The sequence below is a fragment of the Pleuronectes platessa genome, chromosome 8, assembly GCF_947347685.1.
Source record: "Pleuronectes platessa chromosome 8, fPlePla1.1, whole genome shotgun sequence".
Classification (NCBI taxonomy): Eukaryota; Metazoa; Chordata; class Actinopteri; order Pleuronectiformes; family Pleuronectidae; genus Pleuronectes; species Pleuronectes platessa.
This window is the reverse complement of record NC_070633.1, coordinates 19,196,874-19,219,660: the sequence shown is the minus strand read 5'-3', so window position 1 is coordinate 19,219,660 and position 22,787 is coordinate 19,196,874. Positions and strand designations below refer to the sequence as shown.

The 22,787-nt window shown below is 41.4% G+C and overlaps 2 protein-coding genes across 3 annotated transcripts; both read right to left on the bottom strand.

The window, feature by feature from the left end:
* Nucleotides 1-214: 214 nt before the first annotated feature.
* Nucleotides 215-13,368, bottom strand: LOC128445494 (CCR4-NOT transcription complex subunit 6). 2 transcript variants are annotated; one of them, XM_053428209.1, is made up of 12 exons: nt 13,109-13,368; nt 11,911-12,032; nt 10,831-11,017; nt 9,801-9,886; nt 9,599-9,703; nt 9,355-9,423; nt 8,389-8,546; nt 7,520-7,674; nt 5,245-5,399; nt 4,810-5,043; nt 3,832-4,034; nt 215-3,411 (listed from the first exon to the last, which is right to left on the bottom strand). In XM_053428209.1, the coding sequence occupies exons 2-12, from the start codon at nt 12,020-12,022 to the stop codon at nt 3,196-3,198; spliced, it is 1,680 nt and encodes a 559-aa protein (XP_053284184.1). In that variant the 5' UTR covers nt 12,023-12,032; nt 13,109-13,368; the 3' UTR covers nt 215-3,195. The 2 variants fall into 2 exon arrangements, with proteins under 2 accessions (XP_053284184.1, XP_053284185.1); XM_053428210.1 differs by having other exon boundaries at nt 12,994-13,149.
* Nucleotides 13,369-13,520: 152 nt separating this feature from the next.
* simc1 (SUMO interacting motifs containing 1) lies at nt 13,521-21,385 on the bottom strand. The gene is made up of 10 exons (XM_053428207.1): nt 20,990-21,385; nt 18,835-19,866; nt 18,459-18,706; nt 18,246-18,315; nt 17,620-17,777; nt 16,818-16,910; nt 16,545-16,676; nt 15,182-15,338; nt 14,942-15,026; nt 13,521-13,857 (listed from the first exon to the last, which is right to left on the bottom strand). The coding sequence occupies exons 1-10, from the start codon at nt 21,089-21,091 to the stop codon at nt 13,646-13,648; spliced, it is 2,289 nt and encodes a 762-aa protein (XP_053284182.1). The 5' UTR covers nt 21,092-21,385; the 3' UTR covers nt 13,521-13,645.
* Between the last annotated feature and the right edge of the window lie 1,402 nt (nt 21,386-22,787).

Below are 22,787 nucleotides of genomic sequence, written 5' to 3'. Positions count from 1 at the left end.
GAAAGAAAAAGTTTGAATATCCCCGTAAGCTTCATTCTACAAGCATCGCCAGGAACAGTCAACTTCTCCAAGACAACGTCTCGTGATTTCTACAGGGGATTTGGTTTGTGATGGCAGAGGAGTAAACGAGGAGGGGTTCGGGAGTTGGGCGCAAAGGGGGGGAAAAAAAACATATCACCATCATAAAATTCATGATTTACACAACACAATTCAATATCTTTTTAGAAAGGAAACATGAGATACATCTTTTATTCACACTTTACAAAAAGCTAGCCTTTAAATCTACTACAATACTAATGCAATTCAGGAAAAAAAATGCAAACTGGACACATTGGTTTCCATTGGAAAACAAAACTTAAAAAACAAACATGTAGGGGGCAAACAAATGGGACAAGAGAACTCGATCTGAGGACTAAATTTATATTTCCTATTTACTTGCTTCCCTCTTGCTTTAAAAATGTCATTTCAACATGTACACTGACGTAATAAGATCTTTACTTGCTAATATGAGGGGACAGGGAGTGATGGGAGCTGCATCTGTATCTACTAAGTGCTCGTCATCAGCTGTGTCCGTGCGTTAGCGTGACCGATGGCATAATCGTCTCACCACTGACACAAATCTCTCTCTCTCTTTCTCGAGGCGATCTGGGGTGTAACAAATTTGATTCATAGCAAAGTGATTGCCCGGCCTTCGGAGAATAAAACTCACTGCCCCTCGTTCATTCCAAAAGCAGCTTTCCACCTCTTCCCAATGCAGAGATCTGGGTCCACAGATGGCACTAGAGCTGCAGTGACAAGGGGAAGAGAACTATACAAAGTGGTTGAGCAAAAGGGGTGTAAAAGACACAGCTTGAGTAATATGGTGGGTAAGTAAAGTCCATGGTTGGGCGGTTCAGGGTTATGGGGGGGGTATTTGGGTGGACACAAGCTTATGGAGATTTAAAATTCATGGGGAGGGAGGGGAGGTCTGGGTATTCTGGCGGGTCTGGGCACAGAGCTGTGCTAAGGTTCAATGAGGGAGCTACACACAGAGCGGATTCAGATAAGACAGTTTACTAATGTTCCTACAAGTGGTAGGGGGAAGGGGTCCGTGGGGAAAAAGCATACCTGATTACTAGAGAGCTCAATGAATAGGAAGGATATTATACACATCATCATAACATTGTCACAGCTCATAAAAAAGGAAATCAACATTAACAAGAACCCAAAAAAGGACATAAAATCTTCACAAATGTCTCAACGGTATTTAAAAATAAAAGCAGAAAAGGTTGTTCAGGCGTTCGTCAAATGTAAATAGTGCAAGACGACAACTGCTACAGTGAGGCACGATGTTTTGAGTGGTGTTTGTTTGGGATTTGTTTAAATTGGCCACACGTCACCGGTGAGAGCGTGTGTGAGATACAGAGATGAACAGATGTGGAGTCGGCGGTGGGCCCGGACTCACGTGTCCTTTAGTCTGATCTGATGACAGCGGTGTGGATCGATGGCTTTGTAAATGGGCGAGAAGCAACAGGCAAGAGTTTAACCAGTGTCTATTTACAATTATAGCAATGTGCCGGCAAATCAAATCAAGGGCAGAGAAAGAGTGAAGGGGGGGAAGACGGAAAATAATAAAATATTGATACATTATTATAGTTAATCTCTAGGGAGTGCAAAATAGTGAGAGCGAACGCCTTGAACAACCTTTTCTTACGTCTTTTGTACAAGCTGGTAATATCAATTCATCTTACATTAACTGGATAAAAATTTAGCCATAGTTTACAATACAATCTTTTTTTCAAATCTGATCATAATTTACTTAGTACAAAAAACGCCAGAAAACAGGTCTTTTGTGGTTCATATACAATCATGTAAAGACTGAGTCTAGATTTCTATTCTGTACAAACACTTGTGAGAAAACCACTGCTTTTGTGTATGGAATTTATGGCTGGGGAAAGTCACTACTGGCCTCAGAGATAGTGCTACAGATCTGCCTTCAAATTACTTGTACTTGAGTGGGTGGGTGTGCGTTTGCGTGTGTGAAAGCTTGCATGTGTGGAGTTGGATGGCAACTCCAGACAGTGAGAGGAATGCTGGTTTTACTCCTGGTATCAGCAATTACTCACTCTCTGCTTAAAAGCAATCGAGATAAAAGGAAAAGATTTGTAATAGACCCTCCATCGCATTTTCCATCAGCCTAAATCCCCTTGCCTCAAATGAAGGTGATAACATGGGCCACACGAGCTCCTAAGCACAAGACTAGCCTAACAACTACACAAGCTGGGGGTGAAACAGTCTGCAAACAGGATGGTAGCTGCTCTAAGTCTAACATTCCTCCTGGATAAATTAACACTAGATATTGCCCGTGTGTAATCAGGTGAACGTAGTTCTCGGACGTGTGGTTCTTGAGGCGCCTGTGGGATGGTAGCTAATGCACCAGGGCCGGCGTGCGAGGTGTAGACTATCTTGTAGCACCACAGTAGGCCATGAGCACACAAAAGGCCTAAGCACCACAGAATGACAGCAGGAAATCTCACCTCGTAGCTGCCGTACATCCACCTGCAGGGACGCACATCAACCAGCTAAAAGCTGCTCTGAGCCGGCCACAGCTGAATCAACCGATGTGTATGTATCCTACAACGATTCAGGAGGCGCCTGCCCAGAGATACCGGGGAGTACAAGCACAGGCCAGGATGTCTGAGACTGACATGTCCGCTGTCTTTGCTGGTTTTAGATTTATACAGGACAGACGGACAAGCAGAACATAAGCTGTGGAGCTTTTCAGGTAGATGTCATCCCCGCAGCCATTACGAATCTCCAACAAAACAGCGCCCCCATATGTTTAATCTGAATAAGCTACCATCCCCACTAGTTTGGATGACAGAAGCAAGTGGCTGGGTGGATGTTGAGGAGGAAAAGGACCCAAAACACAAAATATGACGCACAGGACTGAATCGAGCGGTTAAAAAAAAAACAAAAAAAAAAAACACCAAAATAAAGAAAAATAGAGGAAGGAAAAAGAAAAATATAGAATATCTATAACATTATACGAAATCCCTGTCGGCCAGACCTCACTGTACGAATATTTTACAGGTTGTGGTTTCTTTTGTCTTCCTCCTCCGGTGTGGTGGAGGGAAGAGCTGGTAGTGGGAGGGAGGAGGGTTGAAAGGGAGAGGCTGTGATTGCAGTTCCCCCTTGCGGTGTGGCAGGGACTCACTACCTGCGTGCAGGCAGATGGAGCCCATTGACCTGGGGGGGCAAGTTGGGCAGGAGCAGCTCCAGCTGGGCGAAGAGGGAGAAGTGGTCGGAGGGGATGTGGGGATGTGGGCAGCCGCTGACATTGTTCTCTACGAGCCAGTGGGGGTCCAGGGGGCCCAAGATACCCAGCACGTTCAGGTTAGGCTTGGAGAAGAAAATATAGTCAATGACACCCTGTGGAGAGAAGAAGATAAGGGGGGGGGTCACTTCTCCAAAATCAAGTAAGAACATCCTTGATAGAATTCCTGCAAAAACAATCAAGCCCACTACTATTGTGCGTGTATTCTAAGAGTCTTTAATACAACAAGGTTCATGTCTGTTAGTTTGTTAACATTTTAACACAATACTTGCATACCTCTAAGGCTAACACCAAGTCTTACCATGTTTAACAAAGTTAAAGAAAATTCCTATTAGTCCTAACCCTACTAACCCTATAATGTATATGTTCTTTCTGGTCATGCTCCATCCCTCATCAGAAAATCAGTTCATTCTTTTTTTGTACTCCTGCTAACTAACAACTGACAATCAAAAACGCTGATGAACAAAATAACCTCCTTGGTGGAAATAATCATTCGTCCCATCAGCAAAACCTACCTTGAAGTCAAAGGTGTAGTTGGTGTAAGGCATCAGGCCGTTCTCGTAAGTGCTCTTCAGCTTGAAGCCATGGGTGATCCTGCCGTTGGGCGTGTTGCTCTTGCCGTTGCAGTTAAATTTGGTCAGGCTGTCGCTGTAACGAAGCTCCTTGAAGTCCTTGTGGGTGCAGTCCACTCCGCCAGTACTCAGGTACTCCACCACGCCTGAACAGAGGGGAGAGAGGAGAAATACTCTTCATCAGAATCCAGAAAAGTCAAGTGGGACAACAAGGTCCCAGCATATTGAGCCTGAGTCTGTGCATAGAAACCATTTTATATCTCATTCACTCTTCTGGCACAGTTGCAGGGACACACACCAACATAAATCAGTGCAATACACACAGAACACCTATCGTTTAACAGCAGGGGCATGTCAACACCTTTTCAGATCAACTCTACCTTCAACTGCTGCACCTCAAAGAGATGGACATGAACAGGAAAACAAGATCATGATGATATCATCTCCTCAAATAATGGGATTGATGAATTTGGGGCAAGTAGGTGAGGTAGGTACATACTTTGATCCAACCAAATATTGATTGACTATCACTTTGAGGTTTGTGCTGAATTTATATTCATAAGACTCTACAACTACAAAGTTAGAACAAGAAAGTGACTAATGATGACTTAAATTATCAATCAGCACATTATTTTTCAATCATCTGAAAATGTAAAACATGAACCATACAATTATCGATAGATCACGTTAACGTCTACAAAACCCTTGTTTTGTTCAACCAACATGACAAAACCAAGTGCATTTCAAAGAAGATACAAATCTGCACATTTGTGAAGTAACAAGAAGTCAGTTTGGTTTCTCAACACCCAGGAGGAGATACAGGAAAACAAACGGTATCATCGTTGCAGCAATAATAATATTGTTAAATCTGTAACACACCAACACTCTACATAAACAGCTTTATTCATATGGCTCACTTACCAGAGTCAGGCAAGGAGTTGAGGTCAGCGCACAGCACCAGTGGAATGGCATTAGTTTCACCAGAGACAGAGGACAACTTGAGGCTGCGGTTGGCCTTGTCCACTATGTTCTTCACCTCCGATAAGAACATCATGGTCTGGACCAGCTTCACATCAGAGTACTCTGGGTCCCAGTGCATGTGGGCATTGGCGATCAGGAGCAGCTGTTTCTCCATACCGTGCAGTGACTTTCCAGCTGAAAGGAGAGGAAAAGGTAAGCAGTGAAAAGTGATACAAAGAGGACTTAAGAGAAATTAAAACATTCTGTAATAAAGAGTTAACACTTAACATCTATTGTGCTGTAACTGTAGCTTCACACAGAAGTTCAGAATGAGATAGACAAGACCATCTTAAGCCAACACATGCAGTTCCAAGGATCACAACCGTGTCTACTTACAGGAGAGCTCCATCATCTCTTTACGGACTTCAAGCAGTACAGCGACTCCGATGTTGTCCTTGGTCATCACCCTGTTCAGCATAGCCTCTGAGCCCTCGGAGTTAGCCATGGCGAGCTGGTTGAACTCCACTGTGTGTTTCTGCACTGCACTGAACCTGGAGACAAACAAGAGAAGAGAGAACTTAACGACTTCTGAGAGCTGTAGTCGGCATGGCATGGGTCAAGCACATAATTAACTACTTGCAGCAAATAGACAGTCCTGGATCCAACTCTCACACAGACTAACATCATTAACAAGTAGTACAATCTTCAGAATCCAAATTATTGCAGCCGGTCCCATAGGGGCTCAAGAGGGATATTTTAATTATAATTTCCCCAACTAACCACTTATCATTTTAAATAAATAATATTATTTCAAAGAACGATCAGAACTCCCCAGTCATTTGGTGAAATTAAAATGTTTCTTTCCATCAGAGGAAATGGGACATTATGTACTAATGTTCTTAGGTAGAAGAAGCATAACTGTAATTAAAATAGACAATTGTATAATAGTGTAGAATTACAGTTACAAGTATCTTGTATTCATTTAAATTATAAGGCTCAAGTGACTTTTTAGCTTCACCAAAATACAGAGATGAGAGCTGGTGGGTTGTTAATTTTAATTGAAAAACATGCTCTTGTATTTACTACAGGAAAATGCTAATCACAATGTTGCACTGCTTTAATTTCACCAACTCAAAATCGTATGCATTAGACTAATGCTTTTTAGGAGGGTTTAAATGTATCTACAAAAATCAACTTCTTGTACTAACATTACTTGTTTTATATCCATTGAAAAAAAATCCCCATCTAGTATTATTTAAATAGTCCCCAATTGATTTAGCACTGCACATCTACAACACAGACTCCCAATAGACATTTGTGAGTGTGTGTGTGTGTGTGTGTGTGTGGGGGGGGGGGGGGGGGGGGGGGTCACTGTTTATCCAAATATAATTCCTGCCAAACCAGTTTCCTATATAACAATGAGCGACTTGAGGCGTGTTGTGCTAATAGCAGTTAAAGAGGCCTCAGACTGCTAACATCCAGCAGGAATGAGGAAGGCTGCAGTGGTCTTGTAACTTCACTCCTTTCAATCTTTACACCCACAGAAAGAATTTAGACTTTGTGTTGCGCCATCAAGAACCATATACTACTTTTATCATATAAGCAGCGGTACACCGCAAACACCAACGACTGACTTAATTATTCCCATCTAGTTCTAGCAGTTATTGCAGCAAATTTCAACAACTAATCGTAATGTCCCAGCAATACTTCATGTATGGTCTAATGAGTACTTTATTCTGAAAGTAGGTATGGTCGACTCAAGTATAGGACCCAAAAACCTCATTCTTGTAATCATATCTTTCGCCAATGTTTTCTCAAAATGCGAGAGGTTAGTGCTCAACTAAGTGATACGGAATTAACAGTGACAAACATCTTGTTTATAATAATTTGTATCCAGTCTGAAGCCTAGGGTTTGTGTTTGGTCATGAATGCAGATACTTTTCAGGTTTTACAGTTCCTGAAACCGTATTACGCGGGAAAGCACAGTACACCCACAGGTTATAGGAGGTCATCTTTACCACAACGAAGGGAATCTGTGTTGACACACTCTGAAGGCTACAACGAAAAACTGTATAGGCCTGATAATCTGCAGGCTAATCTGACCGGTCAACGGTGGAACACCCACTCAACAAAGACAAGGAACAAACAAGAAACAGCACTATATAAAAAAAAAAAATAAAGCATACGTCACAGATTCCAAGTATTATAGAGCCTGTTATCAAGATTATGTTATTGGAATTAATTGACACTTAATTAACAGTTGAGCAAATACGGCCTATGTCCTAAAGTATTTATCAGTTTTTGGGGAAAGTAGGGAAAACGATAAAATTCCCCAAAGCTACTGTATCTGTGAACTATCTCTAACCAAATCAAAAATATTTTTAAACTACTCTAATCTCCCTTTGATAACTAATATCAATTGATCTGAAACTCTCCACTTTAAAAACCCTTTGTGATCTAATAACCCTTTGTAACAGTTACTGCATATGTTAAATGATCAGCTATACCTGAACAACAATTAAGCTTAATGTTAGATAACTTTTTTGTGGCACTGATTGTCTCTTAGAGTGCCAAGCCAGTGATTGAGTGCTTTTGAAAAACAATTATTTAAAAGGAGGTTTAACTGTAAAGGCGATTTTAAAACATCAAAAGTCAAACTGTTAATACTTACTTATCTCCCTTGTAGAAAATTGCACATCCGTCTACGTGTTTACGGTCTGACTCTGACATAGTCCTAGCTCGTGACTTTGCACTGAAGAACCCTTCATATCCCTGCTCCTTCAGCTCAGGCAAGAAGAAATTGTAGTACTGCTCTGTCTCAACTTCCTGTAATTAACAAAAAGAAAATACAAAAACACACGTTAGGATGGAAATCATTATCATCACAACACTTATTTCAAAAAGAGCAGACAGACACTTGAGAAGCAAGAAAGTTGAAATCGCAGAGAAACAATTAGCAGCTATAATAGCAGCCAATAAGTCTAAATGATTTGAATTATTCCTGCTCATGTCATAAGAAAATATGTAGAACTAATTATTTCAATACAATTATCCACTTTTTTCTCAACATTTTCTTGTAAAGAGAAACAAAAGCAACGATCCAAATATAAACAAAGATAAAGTTCATTATCCAGACAAACAGACCTCGACAGCACTGATAAATCAAAACGCAGCCCTCTTAGACACATCCAAATGTCAGAACGTAATCAGATCAACTTCTAGTATAACAAACCCTAACCCTTGTTTTTTTTCCTATTTCAGGGAAGAGAAAACAGCCTCACGTCGGTGTTAATACAGTGTGAGCACTGGACTTCATGCTTCACAAAGGGAGCATTTAGTGCAGGGTTATTGGATTGCATAACAATTTAGAGGCATTTCTTTCATGGTGTTGACTGGATGTGTGGCCAAAAATGTCAAGCTAGCATAAGCCAATATTTATTTATTTGCATATCTGTTTGATCAGCCTTCAAACACAAAATAAATGTTTTCTAAGTTATTTAAAAAAAAATACAGGGTCATGTTTTAATGTTTGTGTCTCACCTGTAAACTGATGACGTCTGCGTTGCAGCCCAGGATCTCCTGCATGATTGATTTCTTCCTGTATTCCCAGTTCAGAGCCCATGAGGGACAGTAACCATATAGCTGTCGTGTGGCGTACTTATCACACAGCACATTGTAGCACATCACAGAGAACAGTGCTGAGGGGAGAACAGACAAAAGATCACACTTTAGAAATGCTGAAGAAGCTCAAGATTTTTGGTGTCTTCGTGTTTTTTTAGTTTTAAATAAAAAGGTGAAGTATTGACAGTTTCACACTTGTTTAAATAAACAACCAAAAAAAATCTACATGTGTGCTGTATGCTTTCTTTTGAAAGCCACTGTTAAAAACAGTTGCATTTTTTTTTTTATTTCTACCAGTCTTCATTGAAATACAATTCTACATACATTTGCAGCCTAAGAGCAGTCGTTTTTTAAGTTGGTCAAAACAACAACATGATCAAACCAAGGGTTCCCACTGTAGTCATGGTTACTGGTGTTACATGGTGCTCAGGCACATAGCGACTGTTTAACTTGCCCGTCGGCCCTGCCGTTTGTTTGTTACATTTTTCTGCAGAGATAACATTTGTTTGGTTAATTTTTTGTATCAGTGGTTGCTCCCATGTCACCAATTTGCAATACTCAGTCTGACACTGAAGTTATATACCGAAAATGAAAGTGTCAGCACTAGAGACACATCACAGAGCAACAGTCTTATTACATGTTGAGAGAAGAGTTGAGCAAGGGGGATCTGGTGTTAAAAGATCATTCAAGTGATTTTTTTTTAAGGGTTGACCATCTCAGCAATAGATAGGTCAGTGGGTTTGAGAGAGCGAGGCTAGGGACAAAATGTTCTGTTTGAAACTGTCAGAGCCAGAGACCGTCGTCCTTGTTATGGATAAAAGCTAGATTCATATTTATGGAACAGCTAGGGTATAAAAAAAAAAAGGGGTTTCATGTTGCTCTTACCTGAGGGCCGTGCTCGGTCTGGTTCCAGGAGTGAGATCCATGATCGGGCTGGGGGCTGCTCTGATGAAACTGAGCAAAGAAAAATAGGTTCATATGGGTGACAAGATGAACACAGGTGTTTTATAATGAACTGTTGGCTTCACATTGTTCCCATCTACAAATACATGCGATGATAATGAATTAAAGATTGTATAAAGGTAATTCTTGTGTCAGTCTCAAGATTGCAAGAGAGATGGGGACTCACTGCGCTTGACAGCCCCTGCCAGATTGTCTAACAAGTAGTTGAGCAGTCTCCGCGTGCCGTCAGGTTCCTGGTAGAGGCTCATAATTTCTTGTGCAAGTGGGTTTCCTGGTGAAGGAAAAGCAAAGTGGTTTGAATTGTCGCTAAGACAACAATGGGATTTCAAGGCTAGAATGGCTACAAAACACATTGATAAGCCACTCACCTTTCAACCCCAGTGTTTGTAACTGAAAGAGTTTCCCCAATTCAAATGGCAGAACCCGCAACTGGTTGTTATTTAAAAGCAGTTCCCTGTGGAGCACATAGGGGGATTTGATTATTAGAAACCAGCCCTGGGAAAACAACCATCTGTGTTACCTTTAGAAAAATATTATCACATTGCTGGCATGAAAAATATCTGACAAACGCCAACTTTAGTCATCTAAAATGTAAAGGTCCCATACTGTAGAAAGTGAGATTTTTCATGTCTTGCATGATTATAAAGCAGGTCTAGTAGTAAATGAATACTGGGAAACAGCAGACCTATGAGGGTCCTAGTGACAGACACTATGAGAGTCAATGTTGTAAGCAGAGTTCTGCGCCACTGCATGTCCATTAAGGGAATGTGTACAGCTTAAACATGAAAACTACTGGTGTTATTCCACAGTAAAACCTTAATTTATTACAGTTCATCCCAATGGTCTATGTGGCAATGCACACTTCTTTGGCTGGCCACGACGCCTGCTGGTACAGTGCCAGTTCAACCTGAGGGTCGTGCAACTGTGAACTTGAGGCAGTGGCACCAGGCCAAGCAACACTTGCACTGGACTTGGAACCAGCAACACTGTGGCTAGCCAGTGTGCCTCTGCCACATGAATCAGGGGTTTATACCATAATAAGAACCAAGGCTGTGGAATTAAGCTCCACACCAAATCAAGCCGGAGCATTTTAGTCAGAATTTGACCACCCATTCATCTCATTTCAGTTTTGTCAAGCACTAGTAGACTACAACCTGTAGTTTGATCGACTTTTTGTAATTCAGAAAATAGCAAAAGGGTGGACAGTATGGGACCTTTAAATAGTTCAAGAGATAAAACTGAGAATCTGAGATTAACAGACAACTCACATTGCCATGAGTGAAAACACTGCGCAACATGTGTGGGTGCCCAAAAGAAATTCAACAGCGGCCCTGTGACAGCTATCCTTTTGCATTGTGCCCACACTAAGGGGCAAATGTCTTGCCTGAGATCACTCACCTGAGAGACACCATGTTGCCGAGCTCTGACGGCAGGCTTCTGATCTTATTGGATGAGAGATCCAGGTACACCAGGTTGTGTAATTTGGCAATGTCTGGTGAGATGCGTGACAAAGAGTTGTCAGCTAGGTGCAGGGCAGTGAGGTGGGTGAGAGAAAACAGGGCTGTGCTGAGACTCCTTACTCGGCCTGTAGAAGCAGTGGGAAAAGGACAGACACGCAGACAAAAGGAGAATTAAGTCACCTTATCTGAATAACATTCCATTCACACAAAAGGAAAAAACAGGAAAAACAGTTTCCTATGTGAATGGGTCAAAGTGGGTTATCTGAAGCCACAATGTACTATTGTTGTTCTTACTGTATATATATTTTCATGTTTTATGTTCAGTGCACCGACCGCACCAAAGCAACTTCCTGTATGTGAAAATATACTTGGCAAATAAAATAATTCTGATGATTAGGTTGATGTTCGAGTGGAATTTCGTAATATAACAAGGATCAAATAGAAAGAAACACTTTAGTTTACTGATTGTCAATGCTGCTTTGCAATAAACAATTTTATACTGACTCATTTAAAACCTTGGAACACCTACCGAGGGCTGCAATGATTAGTTGATTAATCAATTTGTCAAGCAAGAGAAAACAAAATGCTGACAAGTTTAATATATACTACTAAAAGTAATTTTTATTGCATTTGTGTTGAGGTTTGAAATGTGGTATATACAGTTTGTGGGCTGTGATAAGGAATTTAATGTTTGGTTTATTGACCATTTGTCAAACAAAACAATAAATCTGAAGTGGTCATCCTGTAATCTTCACAACTGATGGACATTAACACCATTTCCTTTATTTATACAATCAAACAGTTCATCGAGAGTAATGGGAAGTTAGATGATAAAGATAAATCCTCAGTTGCAGCTCTGCATGGGTCGGATGTGTTCAGCACCAGTCTTATTTGTGAAGAAAGATCGCTTTTGAAGTGGACACCAGAGTCTAATGTGATTCATCTCTGCCAGTTTTTAAAAGGTGTGTGTGAACAATGACTTTCAATAAAACTAGTCTGACTCCCTGATAATACTCACCACTGATTTCAAGCTCAGCCCAGTATGACTTCTTCCCGTTTGTTGCTTCTTCGGTAGACATAATTGTGTACATCCGCCTGGGATCTGGCGGGTCATATTTTTCCTTGGGCATTCCTATAACACTACAAGAATCATTTGGATTTTAAATGGGAGTCATGATCAGAGCAAACAGTTTCACAAGATGGCATCAAATGCGCACCAACTAAGTACATTTGGCTTGAAGCTGGAACAACTTTAAAACAAATGAGGTTATTAAAAGTAGCTCATCAGGTGATCATATTTGCATGGAGTTTTAAAATGCTAACATGTGCAGACATGATGGCAAAAGCTATTAAATACAACCCCTGCCAACGGGAAAAACGTGAAAGACCGAAATATGACTTAAGCAATAAGCTGTTTCCAATCGTTTAGAAACCATTTAAACAGCTTTCTATGATTTCAACTGAATTCAATGGGTTTACATAAGAAGCAACATCAAAATTAGCACAGTGCAATATTTGTCAGGCTACACTTATACAGGCTATTTAAAACAGTTAACAACTGTCTGGATACATCAGTGACAAGATGAAACAGCAGTTTCTTTTTTAATGTCCAGGTAGAGCTAACTAGGGTTAGCCAATGTTTCCTCTCGTTTATGCTAGCTGTTTAGCCTAGCCTAGCTGAACCTAAATAGGCAGCTATCAAACTGTGCATACGCTAGGTGGCTAACGCTAGCTCGCCTGCTAACTAGCACGGTGGACACGGACAACCGAAGTGGGTTCAATTAGTCCAGCTAGCGCAGTTTAACATCGCGTCCAGGCGGAGAGAGATTCCCGGCGACAAGTAAAGATACGGCACGATAGCTGTTTACATAATAGCAAAGCAGCGACTTGCGTATTAAGACTAGGCCACGACGCGGCGCATTAGTTAGCCGCAGCTAGCTATCTAACCCACTAGCAGCTGCAACAATCCCCACCGCGGATATAAACAGAGGAGCAAGGGGCTACACAACGCTGGATCCGCGAGCAACGATGGGCTATTTAGCCTAGCTCGAGTTAGCTTGCTGGCTAAAACCTCCACAGACACCAAATGCTCGAAACTGACCGACGTCCTGCTCAAATAAGCCGTTTCTCCGAGTAGCAGCGGCGGCGGGTTCAAACACGTCCGCGCGGCGGCGGAGGAACTAGTTCAGGTCCCGGAGGGAGGATTGCACTTTTACCTGCAAGAGCATACCAGACCGCGAGTACGACTGCGTGTTCCCTTTTGTTTTCTAGCTACTTCTCAGCCGCTTCCGCTGCTGTATCATGGCGACTGTGAGTTTTTTTTTTCTTTTTTTCCTCTGGCGATAGCGGCGCTCGATCCGATTGGTCAGCGCGCAGGCGCTCCAACCAGCTGTGGAAGCGGAGTAAATAAAATCCCTGAGAATTGGGGGATGGATAATGATACGGCTGATTGGGATCGAACACTTCACTTCGCTCTGCCTCATGGAGACATTACGTGGAGGTGGCGGAATGAGCGGGCTTATCAATCGCAGCTATGCTGGCTCCAAAAGGGATGATGTCATGGTTTCATCTGTTTTCTACGTTTTGCCACAGATCGGTCTTTGTTGGCTAAAAATAAGGACACGTGAATTCACTTCACAGCACAACCTTTATTTAAAAATACACAAAGGAAATTGTACCAAATAAATTAATTCAGGAACTCCGCTGAGAACAATGGGCTCAGCGAATAAGATTCCATCAGATCAACATTTAATTCAACATTGGCAGACATCCAGCAGGTAATTCTGTAGATAGGAGAGCGACTCTTCCACGTGGAGAGGTAATGCTTGGTCAAGGTCAGCCCGGGATCTGGACAGAAAGGCGTCCACAGCTTCATGAGTGGCTGACCTGGATATCTTATCATCTGGCTTGTAGACCATGGTGCTCACCATGTCCCTTTGTTCACCGACAGAGCTGCACAGGATTTCTGGGGAGAACATATGAGCGATGTTAGGAGTGAACCAAAGTGGGCCTTTATGGGAGTCAAGTGAGAATTTGTATTTGTTGTTCAAATGCTTTAATATTCAGGTTCTACATAGACATTGATATCAAAAAGTTAATGTGTAATCCTTGTCCTAGAAGAATTCTCCAGTAGAGTCGATACATACAGGCTTTTAAATGCCAAACACTATCCAAAATTGACATGCACTTTTATGGTAGCCCAAACATTTTAAGTAGGAGTGGACAAAAATCATTTCGTTAAAAACAAAAGGGCAGAGAAATGTAAAACTATTTAAACTAATATAACATTTAGATTTAAATTTTGCAGGTTGTGTAAAGAAATAGACTATTCTCTGCTCAGATGAATTCAGAACGTGATTAAGGCCCCTTTAAGACCTGGTATTAACTTCCATCATGAGGGATCTGATCTCACTGCGTTCAGTCAACTAGGTTCATGAACTTTTCTCTGACCACGTGTGATCGGCGCACACACACAGATGTTAATGCCAGGTAAAATTATTTATCAAGATCAGTCCTGCGGTAATTCTAACCAGAGTAAAATCTTTGGCTTCACCCTCTTTCCTCTTTCTGCTGTACAAAAATAAAACTAAAGAGTTCATTCCAGAATTGCATCAAAGCACACATTTAGCATTCACTGGAGTCTAAAGTTTTCCACAGGCTCCGTGCACTGTCTGCTTCCTGGCAGCAGGACACTAGCATGGACATGGTGATAAGATACTCCAGCTCACCAGACTTTTGGGAGCCGGATCATGCTGTATATAACAATCATTTAATATATTTTACATTACATTTGATTTAGCTGATGCTTTTATCCAAAGCGACTCACCGTAAGTGCATTCAACCATGAGGGTACAAACCCAGAACAACAAGAATCAAGAAAGTACAATTTTCTTCAAGAAAGCCAATTTTGTCTTCCACCATCACATCACCTGTTATTTTTTAATATTTGTAATTTACAAGAGACCCATTCCATAGTCACAGCTGAAAAAACTGCTGGTATTTGTAGATATGAGGAAACCAAACATCTTCACGCTTTCCTAAATTCTCACCTTTCATCGCTATGTTGTAGCTGAGCAGCAACATCCAGAGTAGATGGACCAACTCTTCCCACCTCTTCCACCTCTCTGCACCATCCTGAAGAATGAAATGATCTCATTCACACTGCCACAATCTTTTTCTCATGAATTTGTAAGCACAGCAGAAGTCAGAAATACTACATCTGAGAAAAGTCTGGCAGATGAATGTGAAAACAAGAAATGAAAAACCCTTGACACGAGTCTAATATTCACCGTGGGGTCTGGTGTGAGAGTGCAGTTCTTCAGAAAGTGCAGCAGCAGACTTAGCGACATGGGTAGAGAGGTTTTCAGCGGACATGCGTAGTCCAACAGATGTTCCAACAGCTTACATGTCAACAGCTTGCTCTGCAGGCTCTCCAGCAGCAACATCCTGGGAGGTGGAAAGATATCAGTCACTGATAGCTTGAAAAAAAGGGGAACTAGGCCTAGTGGACCGTTGGAAAGATTATGTATCTCTACAGTGTTGTAAGATTTGAAAATAATGTGTAAGATATTTAAATACATTTACAGTGTTATTTTAGAAATTAATTAGTTTACGCTTTTATAAAATAGATTTAACTTGAATCAGCGAAAGCTTCTCCTGAATTTCTAAATCTTAAATCTCTTAAGAAGCACGGACCCATTAAAATAGTGAATGGTTTTGGAGGCTCAGCACCACAAGGCAATCACATGAGTTCTCACTAGCAAGTCATTACTTTCACTGTTTTGAGCAACAACAAGTAAATCCTCTCTTTTCAGGTGGCTAATGGGAACTCCATTGTGGGCTGACCACAGTTCAAGCTTACTTTGGTGCATTGGTTACATAATTTCAAAAAGAAACTAGTAGATGGCATTTAAAAAGTAAAAAGTGTAATCCAAAATTGTTTTGTGACTGCACTCATTATTTATTCATTACCTGGAATTCATCATTTACTACTGATACTTTAAAAACGCGGACAAGGAATTACACCTAGCAGGTGGAGCACAGACACTTATTCAGGTGTACTATGAACGATGAACTTAGATGAGATGTTTGTTGCACTATTTGTGATTTTCCTCTTTGAAAATGAGTTTAAACCATTTCCTCAGACAGAACGATTTGTTTTTAATTGACTGTCATATTTTATATATAGGCTGTAATAGAGTGATATTGATGAATGGTAACTTACTGTAAGAATAACCGAGTTATTTTACAATCTAGCAAACAAGTAGCTACTCGTGAGATTTAACTTCACAGATTAAAATCTAAAAAAACCAAGGCAAGTGCATGAAGCCTTCACAGAAAGAGTCAGGGCCAATGTAAAAATAAATAAATAAAAGTGACATCAATCAGCCTGCTAGCTGATGCAGAGAGCAGGTGAGGACGTCTTCATTGGGAAAATTTGATAATCTGATATTTGCTATATAAATGCATCTGCGTTGCATCCAGTCAGGAATCTGTGTTCTATTTAACATCATAAAAAGCTAGAATTATGCCAAGTTTATTGTGTAATTATATACAGTTAAAGAAAACACTTATCCCACTCTTCACTTCTTCACCTTCCCTTTGAAAGGTGAATACAGCAAGCTGCTCAACTTGCTTCCTGCTCCTCCTCACCTGCATGCTCGAAAAGGCTCACTGCTGATGAGCATATGGAACAGCTCCTGGGCCAGTTTGATGGAGCTGAGAGCTGGAGAGTGGTCCACCTCCAGAGCCAGAGACAGCATCCTCTGGAAGACGAGCACCATTCTACAGGGGAGAAAGAGAAATCTGAGTGAGGCCACACATATACATGAGCCTGGAAACCAATCAGCAAACACGCGTTCATGCACTTGTCCAGACGGTGAATTGGTCTGGCAATGCCAAGCTATACAAACATCAGTCGTTTACCTGATTTGTTCATCTTTCTCTCTGACTGTTTCTCTACTCTCCCCGTACTCTGTCGATTTCATAATGGCAGAAAACAGCCACTTGATGACTTCCCTGAAAACAAACAAACAATAAAACATCACTAGAAGTGTGGATAGTGCTTGCAATTGCTATCTGTGTACTATAATGTGATGACATTAGCGTGGGTAATTTGATAATGTGTATGCCATGTTGTGGCTCACATCATGAAGCGTGTTACAACTTTGAGCTGCCTGTTCATGTTATGTAGCTTCAGGACGTCTCATTCTAGCAATCTAAAATAACAGGTCCCACGAACCTGGTGATTTACCGGCTGTGTTCACTCTTGATTCTCTATGCAGGAGTTTGTTTTACAGTAAACAGGTGGAGGTATTGGCTGTACTCTTTAAGTAATATGTCACTGTAAAGACACTCATTGCTGTAACAAAACCCAAAGCTAGGTGACAGTATAGAAGGCAGTGTGTAGGAAAGATCATTCATGTGATCATTTAATGTGATCACTGGGAGTCAACATGCTCTCAGGTATATCTAACATTTTGTTCACTTCATTTATATCAAGGGTGGCTAAAAAATGGAAGCACCTGAAAGTAAAAAGGTACAATTAAATATCTCCACCAACCTGAAAATGATTGTGAAGGCAGAATTGACTGTGTTTCAAAGCTGCATTAGTTTTATCTTGGTCTACCGTATAAATTGTAAATAAAATGTATTTTACAATGGTAAGGTGCAATGAAACCAAAAAAAAAAGGTTGAATTCCACGTTGTCTCTGGTTATCAAACTTACCTGACTTGAGGAAACTGCTGATCGCATGACAATGTGGCTTTAGTGATGGAAAGATGGAGGGCGGAAACAGAGCGCTTGGCCTGGAAGTCATCTTGTAGTGTCTGCACGACGTACTCCAGGAACATGCGCACAACCTCACATTGTTTACTTATACAGTCCTAAGGAAGAGTCACAGGGTGTCACAGGGAGACATGTAAATATTTAAGCTGCAACGGTAAATAAGTTTGCACATTTAAATTGTGACTATTGTCAAATATTTGTATACTTGTATGATGTATTGAATGGCCTCACAGGGCGCTGCCTTTTAAAAAAGGCGGCCTCCTCTGCATCTTTCTTAAAGAGAACATTGTCACAACCTCCACCACCATTACCATGTCAGTAGTGTGAGAAACTCTGGTCTTTGTACTGCCCTCTATTGGATGTATTGCTGAGCAACTATCGGGACATAAAAGGACACATGGAAGTACGTGGGCAGTGACAAATATATCGTTTGAGAAAGACATATCTCTTATTGTGCGTGGAGGCACCATAAATGAGCCTTTCCTCTACAATACTGATTGTATCAAATACTGATACATCACCCAGCTTTACTGCATAGTCTCATATTTTGCTGCCTAGAGTATTACCTGATTGGCCACGACTGAGGTCAACAACTCCCAGTCCCATGGAACTGTGGTTTTATCAGCCATGTGGTGCCTGCAACCAGACAACAACTTTAATATCGGAATTCAAAGACTTAAAAAGAAGAGAGTAGATATAAAAGGCAGATTAAATATTTCTATAAAAAAAGGATACAGATTATATATTACTATTAGCTCTGGCTCCTATGGTCTCCTCACCTCTGTGTCCTCATCAGCAGATTAAACGCCTGCACACACAGGTGATGGGGACGCTGTGGGTTGAGCAGAATGTTGCGCAGTAGATGGGTAGAGATATCTCTGGGGGGATAGAAACCCGGCTGTAGTAGATCAGACAAGAGCTCCAAAGTGCCCTCTGGGAAGTCCTCGTCAATGGTACAGTACACTTGGCCCAGGCTCTGACGGCAGAGCAGCTTCGGAGTTCCAAAATCTTCATATTCCACATTCATCTTAGAAAGAAAATACATTTCAGAACATTGAAAGAGAAGCTCAACATTCTGCGTAGAATACAACATATGACAAGTAATGAGAGCTACAGAAAATGACATGTACAAAAGCATGAAGAATTGTCTCTCACCAGGTCTCGGTAGGATCCAGACATTATTTCCCTGAGTGCATCTGGGCAGACAAAATGCCTGTCCTCTTCACTGGCCGTCATGATGGTGCTCTGAAATCGGTTTTCTTCGTTAACTTCGTCACTTTCGTCTTGCCAGAAGAACGACATTGGACTGTCAGATTCCAAATCCCCTCTATACGCCTCGTTCCCAGGCCCTTCATCCATGTCCTCGGTTTTAGATACCGACAAAGGAGGTTCACCGGGGATGCTACAGTAGGAGTCAGGGCTGTTTGAGGGCCTTTCAATTTCAGCCCCATCCGACTGACGTTCAGATGTGTTTTCGGCTGGCGTGCGTTCACACGTGGGAGGTGGGTCGACTTGAGGTTCGCGAGAGACGGGACATCTGTGTGGCTGAGGGTCAGGGTCCAGCAGCTCAGCAGGGTTCAGACTGGTGGTGGGAGAGTTATGGGATGTGTAATCAGCGAGGTAGTGTAAATGTGTGCTAGAAAATTCATGATTGTTCTCCTGCTGTTCCTCTATGATAAGAGACTCTGCGACCTTAGGAGAAGACTCATCAAGTGAAGGTTCCATGCATTGAACAATGGATGCTGTAATCATGGATTCTGGTGCACCCTTGTTAATATTGCCCAGTTGTTTAAAGCTTGGTGAATTGTTTGTACAGTCTTCGGTTAAATGGACAGAAGATTTGGATGCTTCCAAATCGCTAACAAGCGCTTCGAGAAATGGCAGTCGTCTCAATCTTACTACTGGAGTGTGATAGCAGGGTTGTACGACAGTGTTCTTCTTTTGGTTTTGAGTCTGAGGATCCAAACCGCTGAGCTCCGGCTTCAGGTCACCACAGTCCTGCTGTGGTGCGAAAACAGTTGAATCCTGTTTGATTGAGGGTTGGTTTTCAGTGTTCATCTCTTCTGTCCCGTCTGCTGCTTCATTTTCAGTCAAGTCTATCACGGCCAAGATCGGGGTAGAATTATGTAGTTTGCGTTTTTTCTGTTCTGGAAATATCCACCTTGGATCCGTGAGGTCGATAAAACCCTAGAAAAGGGGAAGTTAAAGTGAAAACAGTTCAGTTAATAATGTGGTTAGATAAATAATCACACATATTAGTTATACAGTCTCTGGTTGTATTTATTTGAAAGGATTGACGCATGAACACGTTTCTCAAAAAGTTACCTTGGATAAAATGTCAGTTAAAGTATTGTCTTTAAATGGACCATGGCACGAATGAAAGTCATGTTTTCAATGTAAGTTGACTTTGATGTCCATGGCTCCCCTGTCTGACTTAAATAGGAAGCCAAGAAAGGAATACAATTCGCCTTTTATCTAAGCCAATGAGATTAAAGTCACAGAAGCCCTGGAAGGCAAAACATTATATTTTACCAGGAACCTTTTTACATTTGTTGTCATGTTTTTATCTGTTCGTTTGTTTGTTATTTAACAGGATTACACAGAAAAAATTGGAAGAAGTACCACAAAACTTGGTGGAAAGACGCCGTGCAGGTCAGGGAAGAACCGATAAAATGTTCCAAGCAGATCAAGGTATTTTCTTCTCACTTTTTTAAATATTGCAAGATAAGACGTTTCGGGGCATTTTGGTGAAATAATGCAGAGATCTTGATTTTAAAAGTACCAGGCATATTAAGGAGACTGATATCTGTGTACGTGAGTGGGTGCGGCTGGATTTAATTTAAGGGGCTGCGGAGGAAGAGTCTCGAAACTAAGCGTTACTATTCGTAGTTGGCAGCAATATTACAGTTTCTTGACATTTTTATCTGAACAGTATTACAGTGTGCAGAGAGTACCGTATAAATAAATACTGCGATATGTTTGTAATATGCGATATGTTACAATTAGCAGCGTGAACGTTGTAACAGAACAAGTAGACGTAGCTAGCATTCAGTTAGCATAATTGTTAAGGGGATAACTACGGACTAAAACGCTTATTGAAATATAAAATACCCCCCCCCCCCAAAAAAACAAACAGGGAGGAAATACCCTCGTGTTATATCTGAATATGAACAGTTCCATGACGTGTCATACATATCACCTGACGGAAGATGGCGCTAATGAGCGGGTGGTGACCGTTCGCGTGCGAGTGAATTGCGGTTGTTTGGAGGAGGAGCTGTTGCTAAGGTAACGGCAGGAGCAGTTCTCTTACCGTGCGGATGACGTCAGAGGAGATGGGCGGGGCCCCGGGCGAGTACATGGAGCCGAGGATCTCCAGGTCTGAGTCCTCCGAGCTGAGAGAGATCACGTCCATCTTCTCAGCGTGTCACACCCGCACCACGCGCAGCTCTCTGCGGCCACTGGTCGCTGCCACATCGGCTAGAGCGGGCCGATGGTGGCCGCCATGTTGTGTAAAACAAACACAACACAGCTGCTCCAGGGAGACATGAAGCCTCTGGATCCAGTGGCATGCCTTAGTTAGTGTGCCGGATCCGAACCTTTCACGGTGCTCCAGCAGCTCGATACGTCAACACTCGGCTACATCCAGAAATTGTGTTATCCCGCATCAAGGTGTGTGTGTGTTTGGTTTGGCACGTGACGTTTGACGCTTCCTGGTAGTGGTGACCGCTCTTTCTTCTTCAGCAGTTTTACAGATTACGGTCACACACTGAGTTATTCTGTCGCCAACTGCAGGACTGGAGCGGGACATCTCGATCTGTCTCCATCACTAACAGGAGGGCGCTTCTATCCTGCATAAGGCCCAATCATAGACTGTATATAACAACAGAACCCGGAGTTCTTTGATCAGATTACTGATGTTTGTTCAGACTGTGCATCATCCCCAGAGACCTCGTGGGGATGATGCTGCAGGAAGACCCCTCTACCTTTGAGTACCTCTTTTTACAGTTCAGACAAAGTTATAGATCTCTAATCTACAGAGCTGCAGTACCTCTGTCTCCTTCTCTGTATGTCTGAGGAACATTCCAGCTTGAATGGCACTCAGGACATCACATTCCACCACGATGGCCCAGCAGTCCAATAGTGAAGTCACATTTAAATTCACTAGATCTGGATGTTTAGGTGGATCGGCACCAGTTTGCACACACTCATGAATATCATTAACCTAATACACATTTTCTCATTTTCTGAGAAAACCCACAACAATAAAACAAATAAAATCCTTGTTCAGATCTGCACCAAAACTGAATGGGTTCTTTCTTTCCTGATCCTTAAAATGTTTTGTGTAAACCTGCTAATTGACAGACAGATGAAAACATTATCAGCTTGGAGGAGGTAAGAAAACCTATCTTCCAAGAAAGGTTAGATATAGTGTACCTGTTTTAAAAAAGGAAAGATACATTTATGTACAAAACAACTCACACCCAATATATGTACCTGAATTTTAGGTCAGAAATCCATCAAGATCAAATGCAAAATTAAGATGGAGCAATACGTCAATGTGGGGCTCTGGGTTTAATAGATATTTACCACCTTCCTAAATCTATTCAGGTGTCATCCAAGCTTTAAATTTGCACCCTGCCACAATAAACAACACTGCAGGTATTGATTCAGAATGAGTCAATGAAGTGAGTCCTAGAAGTTGACATCTTAGATTATTGCCATGATGCAGACACACTTTTTTTCTACTCTGGATGTATTGACATGTCCCTTTAGGAAAAAACACAATGTAAATGATAACATTGTTGTTGGGTGAATTCTGTCTAAGTGGATTGATTTCCTGCTGTTGTGCTTGTGTGGAATCGTTATAGTTATTATTATTTAATAAACATAGTATATTTTACAACTCAAAATCACTCAATTGATGAGCAGTCATTGTGACTACATATGAAAAAGAATAAAATGATGTTCCCAAAGGTGGTATTTTTTCATCTTGTTATTTACAAGAATATTCCGTCACAGCAACAATTGAACTCAGAGGAGGAACAAATCTGCAAATTGAAACAAATTGAATTGTTTTAAGTGTAGATTCACAGTGTGTGTTACTGGAG

Bases quoted from the DNA above. Each gene is read 5' to 3' on its own strand.
- LOC128445494 (XM_053428209.1), bottom strand. From the start codon at position 12,022: ATGCCCAAGGAAAAATATGACCCGCCAGATCCCAGGCGGATGTACACA. The intron at 11,018-11,910 runs GTGAGTATTATC...CTGCTTCTACAG, and splicing joins GGCTGAGCTTGAAATCAGTG to GCCGAGTAAGGAGTCTCAGC. The intron at 4,035-4,809 runs GTAAGTGAGCCA...CCCTCTGTTCAG, and splicing joins CAACTCCTTGCCTGACTCTG to GCGTGGTGGAGTACCTGAGT.
- simc1 (XM_053428207.1), bottom strand. From the start codon at position 21,091: ATGGACGTGATCTCTCTCAGCTCGGAGGACTCAGACCTGGAGATCCTC. The intron at 15,339-16,544 runs GTGAGGAGGAGC...TCCACCTCCCAG, and splicing joins GAGCCTTTTCGAGCATGCAG to GATGTTGCTGCTGGAGAGCC. The intron at 15,027-15,181 runs GTGAATATTAGA...TTCATTCTTCAG, and splicing joins CTCTCACACCAGACCCCACG to GATGGTGCAGAGAGGTGGAA.